Source organism: Tupaia chinensis, unplaced genomic scaffold, assembly GCF_000334495.1.
Source record: "Tupaia chinensis unplaced genomic scaffold, TupChi_1.0 Scaffold000074_1, whole genome shotgun sequence".
Taxonomy (NCBI): Eukaryota; Metazoa; Chordata; class Mammalia; order Scandentia; family Tupaiidae; genus Tupaia; species Tupaia belangeri.
The window spans coordinates 2,534,473-2,547,535 of NW_006159534.1; the positions used below are offsets into that span (position 1 = coordinate 2,534,473).

At 39.5% G+C, this 13,063-nt stretch overlaps 1 protein-coding gene across 1 annotated transcript in view; it reads left to right on the forward strand.

The window, feature by feature from the left end:
* XPR1 (xenotropic and polytropic retrovirus receptor 1) overlaps nt 1-13,063 on the forward strand; it is a gene marked incomplete in the record, with an annotated part of 233,170 nt that overhangs the window by 24,930 nt on the left and 195,177 nt on the right. The window contains 1 exon segment of the mRNA XM_014583954.2: nt 11,477-11,528. Within this exon segment, the coding sequence (XP_014439440.1) occupies nt 11,489-11,528 (40 nt within the window).

Here is a 13,063-nt window from a genome sequence, read left to right on the forward strand (position 1 = left end):
AAAAAAACCACCTCTCCCCCCCGCCCAAAAAATACCAAAAATGAAGAAGCTCGCAGGAGTCCAGCTGCTCTGGTTCAGGGGGTTGAGCATACTGATGTGTAGTACTGGAAGCTACATGGGGTGACTGAGGGTTCAGATCTTGAGTCAACCAAAAACACATTGAGTGCTTATGCCCCCAAGATCCTGACTGACTAGAAGGGCTGGAGTACAGGTATTCCAGTATACTTAGACCCCGTCAAGAGTGCCTTTGCCTCTTGTGTGCATCTTAGATGCATGACCTTTTCCCCCTCATGAAAGACATAAAATAAATAAACTTATAAACAGAAACAACTGACAGGGCAGTGAAGTATAAATACCTGGGTGTCAGATTACAAATTTACAATGGGAAATGTACCTAACATTAATGTTCTAATCTAAACTAGGTTTTCCTTGTCACCAAGCTCTGAGGGGATGTAAATTATAGCCAGATTGTTGCTGACTAAGCAGGTACTTAGGGAGAGTTAGTGATTCAGTTGTTTCAATGCTAACAGGCTCCATAGTATTTGGATGGGTCAGGTTTCAAGTTAGAGATGGGAGGAACATGGCTTGACTGTGTTGCCATTGCTTTTGTTTTGAGACTCCTTTTCCTATGATTTTAATGCTTACCTTCCCCTCTTCTGGTTTACTTTTTTTTTTTTTTTTTAAGATAATACTACCTGTGCTGATCTATGACTGTATTTTAACTTTCTGTGTATCTTCTCATTTGCTGTATATTGATTGAGTGTGTTAGATTCCAACCATTTGTTTGTTTTTGGCAAAACAGTACAGGAGTTTGGCAGAGAGAGAAAGAGAGAGAGGAGAAAGCTCCTCTTTTACAATGGGGAATGATTACTACACAATCCTTTCTTTTCCATCTCTCCCTCTTTCTGGATTATGGGTGTTCCTGTGCACATCTGGCTTGTTTCTGAAGTGCCAAGTCTAAGATGTGAACCACACAGTTGGCTGTGGGGGGGAGGGGCTGCTGCCTTAAGCACCAGGCCATGGAACAACTATTTTGAATTCTGGTTTCATTACCTTTTAGCTATAAGACCTTTTGAAGCCTCAGATTCCATCTGTAAAACAATGTAAATGGTAAACTCTCTCAGTAATTGTGCTGTTGAGATAATATATAGAACACCTAGGTGATATCTTGTAGGCAATGATAGTATATTTTATCTTCAAATCAAGACAGATACTTGTCTGCTGTAGGTTTTGTCACTGACAGTCATCTGACTTGTGTGTATATGTGTGTATGTGTGCATTTTGGGACCAGCAGTTAGTGTAATGGCTATGTCACGAAGAGGATACGTAGTCGACTGTGGTTCGCATCCCGGACCTGGTGACTTAAAACTCAGGCCGGGCGCGTGTGCGTGTGTGCCCAAGATCCCAAGAGGAGTATGGATGAGAAGGGATTGCGGTGTGGCCATCACCCCTGGGGGGTGATTTCTTGCTTTCTGTCTCTCTGTCTGGCGAGCATACACGCCCTATAGCAAAAACCTCTTAAAAAAAGATTAGGAAAAAAAAATCAAGACAGATACTTGTCTGCCGAAGGTTTTGTCACTGACAGTCATCTGACTTGTGTGTATATGTGTGTATGTGTGTATTTTAATTACTAGAGAATGCATGCACTCACGAGAGAGAAGAGGATGTGAGAGAGAGAAAGTATACCACAGTAGGGCAAGTTCATACTGCAAAACTTTTTACCCCATTTGTCTTCTTTTTTGGGGCTTGTGGCATGCATACTGCACACTTGGCATGTTGTTTAAGCTGCGAGGGCTGATACTTGAACTGTGGTTGGTCATGTGGGATCCAACTCCCCTAACCCACTAGGCTATGGGCCCAACCCTGAGTTATGTTCTGAGGGCAGCAACTTGGCAATTGTCCTAGTAGGCAAGCTCTAGATGATAATCCAGTGTAACTGTCTATGATACAGGAAATGTTCTGTATCTGCATTGTCCAATATGTAATCAACTAGTCACATGTGGATGTTGAACATTTGAAATGTGGTTAATGACACTGAGGAGCTGAATTACTTTTGGACCAGACTTGTAGCTTAGTGGTTAAAGGAAGCCAGATCCTACATGTCCATAGTGGCTTGAATCCCAGCCCTGGTGACTTGAAAAACATGCCGGGTGTGGGCAAATCCAAAATCCTGACAGGATAGAGAAATGGAGAAGGAATTGTGATGTAATTACATCCCATTGGGGAGGGTAATTGCTCCCTTGCTTTCTCTCTGTCTCTGTCTCTAGTGAGTACATGGACCCTCTGGCAATAAAAATTATTATTTTTAATGGCTGTATATGACTAGTGGCTACTATATAGCTCTAAAACTTTTGCTGCTTACAATTATGGCAAAAGGATAAATGATCCCAATTTAATTTCCTTTCACTGATACACACACACACACACACACACACACACACACACATGTATTTGTTTGAATCTTTATCATTCTGGGTCTCTCCTTGAATTTATGGCATCAGAGGCCAAGGTTCTACATCCATCTGTGCCATTAAGAGAGAATACTTGTTTGACTACCTTAGATCAGAGACTTATTTCTAAAGTGTAGGATAATGCTTCTCAAAGATTGGTTCTCTGACCATTGCATTAGAATTACCTGGACTGCTTATAAAACTAAAGAGATGCATATATATCTGGACCCCACTAAATATCTATGGAAAATAGAATTTCTGGGGTCTAGACCTAGGAATCTGATTTTATTGTTTTCCATGGATCCCTGAGATGGTTCTAATCACTAGACTTATTACATCTATTCCTTTACCACCATACTATATGACAGTAATGTTTCTTTTCATTATTTGTTATTCCAGTTTTTGTATACATACTTCAGCAATTAGTGTTTTGGGGTGATTTATTAATAATTTCTAATGCTGCACTGGGTTTCTGAAAATTACACTGTATTTTTCACAGTTTCTTTGTGTTTATTGGAAGAATATAAATCTCTCCCTTGTTTGTGAAACTAACCCTGAAGAGCATTTTTTTAGTGCAAGTTAATGACCATTTCATACTTTGATTAAAGAATTAAAGATGCCTAACTTCCCTAAGGCAAAGTCAGGAAGGGATTCTGTACCAAACATTAAGTGCTTAACTTTAGAGAGTGCTCTGGAATGATTTATGTAAATGTTCTGTGATGAGGACAACCAATAATTACCAAATTATTCAAGTGTCATTGTTTAAACAAGGGGTATTGGAATAACAGGCAGTGTCCTAGATTTCCTTTAGTTGCACTTAGTAGGCATATGCCAAATTGTGATTGTTATGGGACTTAGAAGGAGAAAAGAAGAGGAATGTAGATCTTACTGTTTAGTATTCATTTATAGTCTGTGCTTCTCACTTCAGCTGAGTCTGGAGTCACATCACTAATCCTTCCCTTTAATTCAGTTTTTTTTCAGAAACAGACTGCAAGCTCCTGGTTGTGGGGAAGGGAAAGTGGAGAGTACTGTGGTAGAGGTAGAGGTGGTGGGAGAGTGAGAGTGGACTTCAGGATTGTCTTATGAATCAATCCTCTTCTCTTTATCCATATTTCTTAACTCTACCTTCTCAAGGACCTTCCAGTTTGTGAACTTGTCTGGGGTTTAGAGGCTAGAATTGGCTTGCTTGGTATCTCCCTCTGAAGGTATTTCAGGTTTTCTGTTTTGTCTACTAAGTCAATTTAGTAGTCTGCTTTTTGTCCTCAGAAAATTTATTGAACTCTCTTCTTCATTCTTTTTATTTTTATAGCTTTATACTTAAAAAAATAAAAAATCTAGGGGTTAGCAGATCATGTAGCGGTTACATTGCTAGACTCCCACATAGCCAACTGTGGTTTGAGTCTCAAACCCAGTGACTTCAAACTCACGTCAGGAATATGTGCACGTGTGCCCAAATCCCAGGAGGAGAATGGAGGAGAAGGGATTGCCGTGAAGCCATCCCCCTGGGGAGTGATTTCTCCATCTCCCTTTCACTGTCTCTGTCTCTTTTTCCAGTGAGTGCACATGCCCTAAGGCAAAAACCTCATTTTAAAAAAGAATTTTTTATTTTATTATTTTATTTTATTATTATTATTATTCATTTTTATCACACAGAGAGAGAGAGAGAGAGAAAGAGAGAGAGACAAAGAATGAGAAAGCAAGTCGCTAGGTCCAGGACTTGAACCACAGTCGGCCATCCATGTGGGATTCCGGTGATCCAATCACCATGTTGCCTGCTAGCCCCTGGCAAAAACCTCTTTAAAAAAAAAATCCATTGTTGTTTTAGTGGGCTTTTGGGAGGAAAAGAAGGTAAGCGTATATAGTCAGTCATGGTGTCGTATTTTACTGGAATGTCTACCCCCCTTCCACATCTTGATTAATTTAAAGAGTTACTTGATCACACATTGTATTGTTATTTAGACTGGCTATACAGGTGGCTTAAATATTTATGGGGTTATGTCTTCCCATGTTTATGTTATAAATTAATGTTTTAATTCAGCTATAGTTTACAAATATCAGATATCTAAGGCTATTTGCTTTTGCTTGATAATATTTAATGTGATACATCAGAGTGGAAAAGAGTGGGAAAGATTGTAAATTTGATTTGAAGTGGAAGCTTTGAACTTTTTTTTTTTTTGAGAGAGAGGTTTTTGCTTTAGGGTATATGTGTTTGCTGGAGAGACAAAGAGTCAGAGAGGCGGAAAGCAAGAAATCACATCCCAGAGGGGGTGGCTATGCTGCAGTTCCTTCTCTTCCACTCTCCTCTTGGGATCTTGGACATGCACAAAAACATGCATTTCAAATCACCAGGTCTGGGACTCAAACCAAGGTGGGAGTCTAATGATGTAACCATTATGCTGTCTGTTGGTCCTTGAGCTTTTTTTAAAAGATAGAATGTGGACTGAAGGTGGTGTGGTGGTTAAGGGCACTAGAGTCCCACATGGTCGACTGTGGTTTGAATCCCAGATCTGGTGGCTTGCTTTCTCACTTTTCCTTTCTTTGTCTCTCTCTGGTCTAACTAAGAGTAATAATAACAGGGGCCAGCAGGTGGTGTGGTGTTTAAGGGTGTTGGACTCCCACATGGCTGACTGTGGTTCAAGTCGTGGACCTGGCAGCTTGCTTTCTCACTTTCCCTCTTGCTCACTCTCTCACTCTGTCCCTCTCTGGTCAAATTAAAATAAATAAATAGAGTTAAGTAAAATAATTCTTTAAAAAGTCTTTATAAACAAATAATTTTTTTGTTACTTGTAGCTAGGTTTTTTTTTTTTTTTTCCAGAGAGGTTTTTGTTATAGGGTGCGTGCACTCACCAGAAAGACAGAGAGACAGAGAGATAGAAAGTGAGAAATCACCCCCCCCCCCAGGGGGGATGGCCACACTGCAATCCCTTCTCCTCCATTCTCCTCTCTGGATCTTGGGCACGCACACACGCCCAGCATGAGTTTAAGCCACCGGGTCCGGGACTTGAACTACGGTCGACTACATGGGAGTTCAGCGACATAGCCATTACGCTAACTGCTGGTCCCACTTGTAGCTAGTTATTGATGAAAGAAAAAAAGATTTATTTTTTGAAAATTAATTTTTTGTTCTATAAATGCATGGCAGAGAGAGACAGAGGGAATGTGAGAAATTACCCCCGCCACCCCCAGAGGGGATGAACATGCCGTAATCTCTTCTTCAGTCTCTTCTCAGGATTTTGGGTATGTATGCACATATGCCTGGTGTGATTTTCAAGCCACTGGGGTCTGGGACATGAACAGCACTGCTGGCCATGTGGGATCCAGCACCTTAACCTCCATGGCCCCGGAAATTTCTTATTTATTTATTTATTTATTTATTAAGAGGTTTTTGGTATAAGAGCATGTGTGCTTGCCAGAGAGACACAGAGAGAAAGAGAGACCAAAAATGAGAAATCACCCCTCCAGAGGGGATGGCCACGCTGCAGTGTCCCTTCTCCTCCATTCTCCTCTTGGGATTTTGGGCACACATGCACATGCATCTGGCATGAGTTTTAAGCCACTGTGTCTGGGACTTGAACCACAATCAACTAAGTGGGAGTCTAGCAACAAATTTTCAAAGGAACAAGGGAGGATTCTGAGAAGATGGTGGAGTAGGAAGCACAAGGAACCTATCTGCCCATCTAGACAATGACTGCACTGGAAGAATCTGTCTGATATAACTATTCTGGAACTCAGAAAATTTCTTAATTTTTAATTGCAATTGTCCTATCTTCAAGTTAACTGATTCATTAAAATCTGCCCTTGAATCTTTCTAATGAATATTTCATTTTGGTTATTGTACTTTGCAGCTCTAGAATTTCTCTTAGGTGTTGTGTCTCCTTAGTGATAGATTTTTTGTGTTTATATATCGTTTTCTTGGCTTTCTCCACATCTTCTTTTAGTTTTTTCAGAACCTTTAAGATAGTTGTTTTAAAGTCTTTGTTGAGTATATCTGTTATCTTGTCTTTTTCAGGGATAGTTTCTGTTAATTTACTCTTTTTCTTTGAGTGAGCCATATTTTTGTGTCTTCTATGTCTTGTGATTTTGTTCTTGTTCTTGTAAGTGGACATTTAAATATAACCTGGTAACTCTGGAAATCAGACTCTTCCCCTTTCTCAGGGTTTGATATTCTTTTGATTTTTTGGGTTTGTTTTTAAATGTTAGAAGGCACGTGTATATACAAAAGAAAAAGAGAGGGAAGGGGGAGGGAAGAGGAGAGAGAATACCCTCTCTTAGCTTGCTAAAGAGACAGGACCAGGTCATATTGCAATCCTTTTTTCCCCACTTCTTGATCCTGTTAGGATCTTAGATATGTGTGTGTGCCTGCAAAGACTTAACAGGGTCTAGATCAGACCTTTAGTTAGCTATGTAGGATCCATCTTTCTTATCATAGCACCTAACTATTGTGCCACAGGGCCAGTCCTATTTTTTGTTACTGATTTTTTTGATTGATTCTTGTAGGCTCTCAATGTGCCAGGGTTTAGTCTGAACTAAACTTAAGGTCTTCTCTCGTTTTTTCTGAGCCTGTATCATTTCCTGGACATGCCTGGCCATTTTCTAATTTTCCACATATGTACATTTACTTCTTAGTTCTTTATGTATAGCTCTTAAAGAGGAAAATGAGAAAAAAAAAAATGAGGATGGAAGAAAAGGTGCTGACCCTTTGAAATCTATGGCAGTCACTTCAGCCTGAGAGAGAATGTTAGAAGGCACGTGTATATACAAAAGAAAAAGAGAGGGAAGGGGGAGGGAAGAGGAGAGAGAATACCCTCTCTTAGCTTGCTAAAGAGACAGGACCAGGTCATATTGCAATCCTTTTTTCCCCACTTCTTGATCCTGTTAGGATCTTAGATATGTGTGTGTGCCTGCAAAGACTTAACAGGGTCTAGATCAGACCTTTAGTTAGCTATGTAGGATCCATCTTTCTTATCATAGCACCTAACTATTGTGCCACAGGGCCAGTCCTATTTTTTGTTACTGATTTTTTTGATTGATTCTTGTAGGCTCTCAATGTGCCAGGGTTTAGTCTGAACTAAACTTAAGGTCTTCTCATGTTTTTTCTGAGCCTGTATCATTTCCTGGACATGCCTGGCCATTTTCTAATTTTCCACATATGTACATTTACTTCTTAGTTCTTTATGTATAGCTCTTAAAGAGGAAAATGAGAAAAAAAAAATGAGGATGGAAGAAAAGGTGCTGACCCTTTGAAATCTATGGCAGTCACTTCAGCCTGAGAGAGAACAGCTTACAATAATAATGGGTCCTCTCTTCTTTGTCTGCACCTCAGTTACCAGAAGCATCAGTCTGGTCAGAACATAGATCCCTGATATTTTTGCCCACTTTGGCCCCCAGAGGCTGTTGTAAGCTGCTCCAGGTACACGTGCACAGCTGTGTGCCATGAGGCTGAGGGGTAGCAGTTAGTATACTAAGATCTGAAATGGACTCAGATTAACTCCAGTTTATTGTTCAAGCCTGCCACCGGAGGTTTCAGGACTTCAATAGACGCCAGAGTTCCAGAATAGTTACATCAGACAGATTCTTCCAGTGCAGTCATTGTCTAGATGGGCAGATAGGTTCCTTGTGCTTCCTACTCCACCATCTTCTCAGAATCCTCCCTTGTTCCTTTGATTTATGTGAGACCATATATGCCTGATTTTTCCTGTTGTCCTCTCTGCCCCTTTTCTTTGTATTCCAAAAGATTCTGTCCTTGGCCCACTTTTTGAGAAATTTAGTTCTCTTAAAGCCTAAACAGTTTCAAATCAACTTTATATAGATGATTTCCTATGAATAACTGCTAGTTCTGACCTAACTTCCAGACTGTAGATCTCTATTGGTTGTGTACTGACCATCTCAGTTTTGTTGTCCTGTGAATACCTGATGTGGTTTGTCAGCCTAAATGTTTTCTTTGCACAAGTCTTTTTCTTTTTTTGTTGTTAGTAGTGTCTCTAATCACCTTTTTTTAAAATAATGATTTTTGCTATAGGGTGTGTGTGCTTGCCAAAGAGACAGAGACAGAGAGTGAGAAATCACCTCCAAGGGGAGCGGCCCCGCCACAATTCCTTCTCCTCCATTCTCCTCTGGCGATTTTGGGCACACATACCCAGTGTGAGTTTTAAGCCACCAGGTTTGGGGCTTGAACCTCAGTCGACTATGCGGGAGTCCAGCAGCAGGTAACCGTTATGCCATCTGCTGGTCTCTAATCATCCTTCTTTTTACCTGATGTGTTCAGGCTACTATAACAAAAATGCTGTATACAGGTTGGCTTATAAACAACAGAAATTTTTCATGGTTTGAAGCTGGGGAAGTCCAAGGTAAAGATGCCAGCCAGTAGAAATAGCCTGAATTTAATTTGTAAGATTTTACTATTACTTGAGTTACTATAAGCACTAGGAATTTTTTCCTAGTTTATGTACATTTCAGTAAGTTTATAACAAAAATAACACTCAGATTATAGTAGGGATGGTAATGCGAAGGATTGCTTTCAATCCTTTGGGAATCAAAGAACTCTTGTAATGCACACAAATGCATACTGATTCATTATACAGATTAAGAGTTTCATATAAAGTGTTAGATTTCCTTAAGATAAAACTGCATGAATTGAGGAAACTTTTTAAGTGTGTTGTCTTGTGATTTGCATGTTTTGCTTTTAGCTGGGCAAGTGCTCTGGATTACTCAAAGACAAAAAGTTCATAGGCACAGATAATATCTATTTTCCCCCCTCTTGTTCCCAAATAGGGACTATTCTTGTCACTGGCATACAATAGAATTATGTTTATGGATTTCTGTAGTGATTATTACTACCAAAAACATAGAGGATTTTTCAGTCAGAGGAAAATGAAATGATAAGAAACAAAGTTGCCCGTGGTTTCACGAAATCTGTCTTGCCTTAAATGAAATTATGATTCAGTTTTATAATTAGAATGAAGACTGTCATTATGTTTCTATTTATAAAATTTTAATTCATTTTTAAAAACTGAATTTGGTAAGCTTTTGCAAATTAAATTGATTTTCATTATATGTCAGAGATTCTACTGAGAGTGCTTTGTTAATCATCTTTGAAGTAATTTCTCTGGAGAAGAACCCCTTTTGAATGTGTAGGGTTGAAGACACAAAGCCTCCTTGTTGTCATCTAAAGGTTTGCTGAACATGAACTGACAAAAGGCAGATTAACAGGAGAAAGAGAAATGGATAAGTTTATTTAATGTAAGCAGGAAGAAAATCAGAGGAGTGTGATTATCCAATAATCCAATGAGGTGTAGATGCACATACACCCTTCTTAAAAAAAAGAGGTAAATAAGGAATGTGGACAGTTGTTTTGAGGGGTATACATGAGTATTGGAGAGATGAATGTGAAACTGGGTGGTAGCCAGAACCACACCCAAGTTGGCTCACCTCTCAAAAGCCAGTACTCAAGAGCCATGTGTTAGTAGAAAGGACAGATAGCTTTATTCAAGAAGTCAGCAACCTGAAGAAAGATGATGGCCTAGTATTCAAAGACCATCTCCCCAGTCCCAGTCTAACTAAAAGGGTTTTAAAGCAGATTAGGGGTGGGGTGGGAGGCTGCATGCTGTTTTGCTCAGCATAGCAGTTCATCCTTCTCTTAACTGATCCTCTGGAGAGACTTGTTAATGTTGGAGTTGTTATTTTCAACTGTAGTTCGGTAAGCTGGACCTGGTCATCATGGCAGAAGTTTTTTTGTTTTTTTTTGTTTTTGTTTTAATTTACTAGAGGGCATGTGCACTTGCCATAGAGAGACAGAGTGAGAGAGAGATGGAAAGTGAGATTGTCATCCCTGGGGAGATGACCATGGCACAATCCCTTCTCCATTCTCTCTGGATTTTGGGCATATATGCACAGGAGCCCAGTGTGATTTTCAAGCTCCCAGATCTGAGACTTGAATCGAGTCGGCCATGTGGAATCCAGCCTCCTTTACCTCTATTCCAACTACTGGCCCCTGGCAGAAATTTTGATCTTCTTGAGCACATCTGCTTCTTATGTTATAGTTTCAAGGCCTGGTCTCATTTCTTTACAGAATCTCAGCAAAACTATGCTTAGTTCCTGCAAGAAACAAGATTTATTATGCCAAAGAAAGAAAACTAAAGGCCAATTTACAGTATTTTAACGTGTGCTATTGGATTCAATATAGAGTTTTTTTTTTTTTTCCCTAGAGATTTTTTTGCTATTGGGCTCGTGTGTTCACCAGAGAGATAGAGAGAGACCCCAAGAGAGATGGCCATGCAGCAATCCCTTCTCCTCCATCCTCCTCTCCGGATTTTGGGCACACATGCACACATACCAGGTGTGAATTTTAAGCCAATGGGTCCAAGACTTGAACCATGTTCTACTAAGTGGGAGTCCAGCGATGTAATCATAACACCATTTGTTGTTCCCTCAATATGGAGTTTCTTTGGGTGTTCCTATTGTCCTAGCTACAAATGGATCCTGGAGATAAAAATTAATTTGTGATTCTCTTTGGAATTTGAATGGACAGGAGAGTCCAACAGTAGTAGCAGACAGGATCCATGTAAGTGTGGCTACATTTCGGTTTTCTTCCCTATGATAGTTTGTGAAATTTCAGGGAAGAGACCAAAGGTATTTGTTTTCTCTTTGGCAGGTTGGTGCTTAGACAGATAACAGAATATCAGAGTAAAGATTTCCATGCTGTGTGTGGTGGGGGTTAGGAAAGAGTCAGATAGACCTTGGGTTTTATTTTAGTCTGTTTCTAAGGCCTTTTAATTTCCTTTACTTCAAATTGTTCACTATGCCCAAAGTGCCATATTTGGTAGGGGGTGTATCGTTTTCCATGCCCCAACAAATCTGATAACTATTTATTGAGCTTCTACAATGTACAAGTCATTCTGTTAGTCATTAATGGTTCGTGTCCTGTTAACATTTAATTTTGTGCATATTTTGTGCATATTCATTGAGACATTTGAGTCTTTGGTTTTACTTGCAAATTTCATGTATTGCTTTTTTTTTCTTTCTAATAGGCTTTCAAGGATATGCTGTATTCAGCTCAGGACCAGGCACCCTCTGTGGAAGGTAAGATGAATTAACCTTGGATTCACAAAAATCAATTATTCTAAACTGTAATGTATAAAACAAATTTAAATACTTGTCTTATTAGAGATTTTTTTTGCTTTCAGTAATATATATTAGTATTGTATATTTTAATCCATTTGTATGTTTTGTGTGTGTTTCTAGCTTACATTTACCTTAAGACAGATCTTAGGACTGTGGATCACAGAGACTGGTATATTCAAAGTTCTTTCTGTGTCATGCATCTCTGATCCTTCAAAGTATTTTTATTTTATTTTGTTTGTTTAGTTTTGTCATAGGGTGTGTACAGTTGTGGGAGAGAGATATGAGAGAGAGAGGGTGAGAGAGAAAAAAAAAGTGTGAGAAATCACACCCCAGGAGGGATGACCATGATTGGAATCCATTCTTCTCTAGTCTCCTTGGAATTTTTTTTGGCATGTACATACCCCTGGGTCTGGGACTTGAACCATGTAGTCAGCCACATAGGGTCCAGCCATCTTAACTTCTTTGCCACCTATTGGCCCCCTCAATGTATTTATAAAGCCATCCATGCTTCAGTGAATCCTTAGTCTACAATTGGTTTGGGCAACATAACTTTTCCTTTCTATTTATGTTATGTCTTTAGAGTGAGACTAGTAAAACTATAGACCATGTTTACTCTGTGTGTGTGAATGTGTGTGTGGTGTGTATGAGTGTCTGTGCATGTACACAGTTTGTTATTTACGAAATGACTGGACAGAGGTCAGTGGTTCTCCAATTGTCTCTATTATTTTTCCCTTTCATAACCTTAACTTCTGCTCACCAACTCATTCCTTACAAATAAACTTTGATAAGTTTGGAAATATACAAGCTAAAGTTGAAGGTGTCTTGTGACAGTAAGTAATTAGGAGTTAATTTAAGAACTGTTCTTGAAAGTGTTTCTTCTGAGACATGGTATTTTTTTTTTTTTTATGTTCTGCATCCAGGGGCCATTGGTGGTGCGATGCAACTGGACCCGTATGGAAGGGTCCTTAGTTTGCATCCTGAAACGTCCTTGTACACACTGAGCATGGACACGTGTGCCCATGGTCTGGACTGGCTGAGGGTAGATCATGGTGTAGGGACCCTGTTTGGGGGATGCTTGTGTGTGTGCACATGCACACATGTGTGCATGTTTCTCACTCAGATAAATAAAACTTAGAGATGAATGTGAAAAGTATATACCAAGAATATTCTAGATTATGTATACAGAATAATATCTTTATGAGACACTAAATTAGTATATTTGAAATCATTCTAGTCACAGCGTATTGATTTCAAAGGCTATTTTAATGAAACTGAACAGATGCTGAAGTTGTTTAATCTATACATTTATAATTAAAATCACTTTTTTTTTTTTTGAGAGATTTTCACTATAGGGCACGTGCACTCGCCAGATAGAGACAGAGAGACAGAAAGCGAGAAATCATCCCCCACGGGGGATGGTCACGCCGCAATCCCTTCTCCTCCATTCTCCTCTCGGGATCTTGGGCATGCACGCATACGTGCCCGGCATGAGT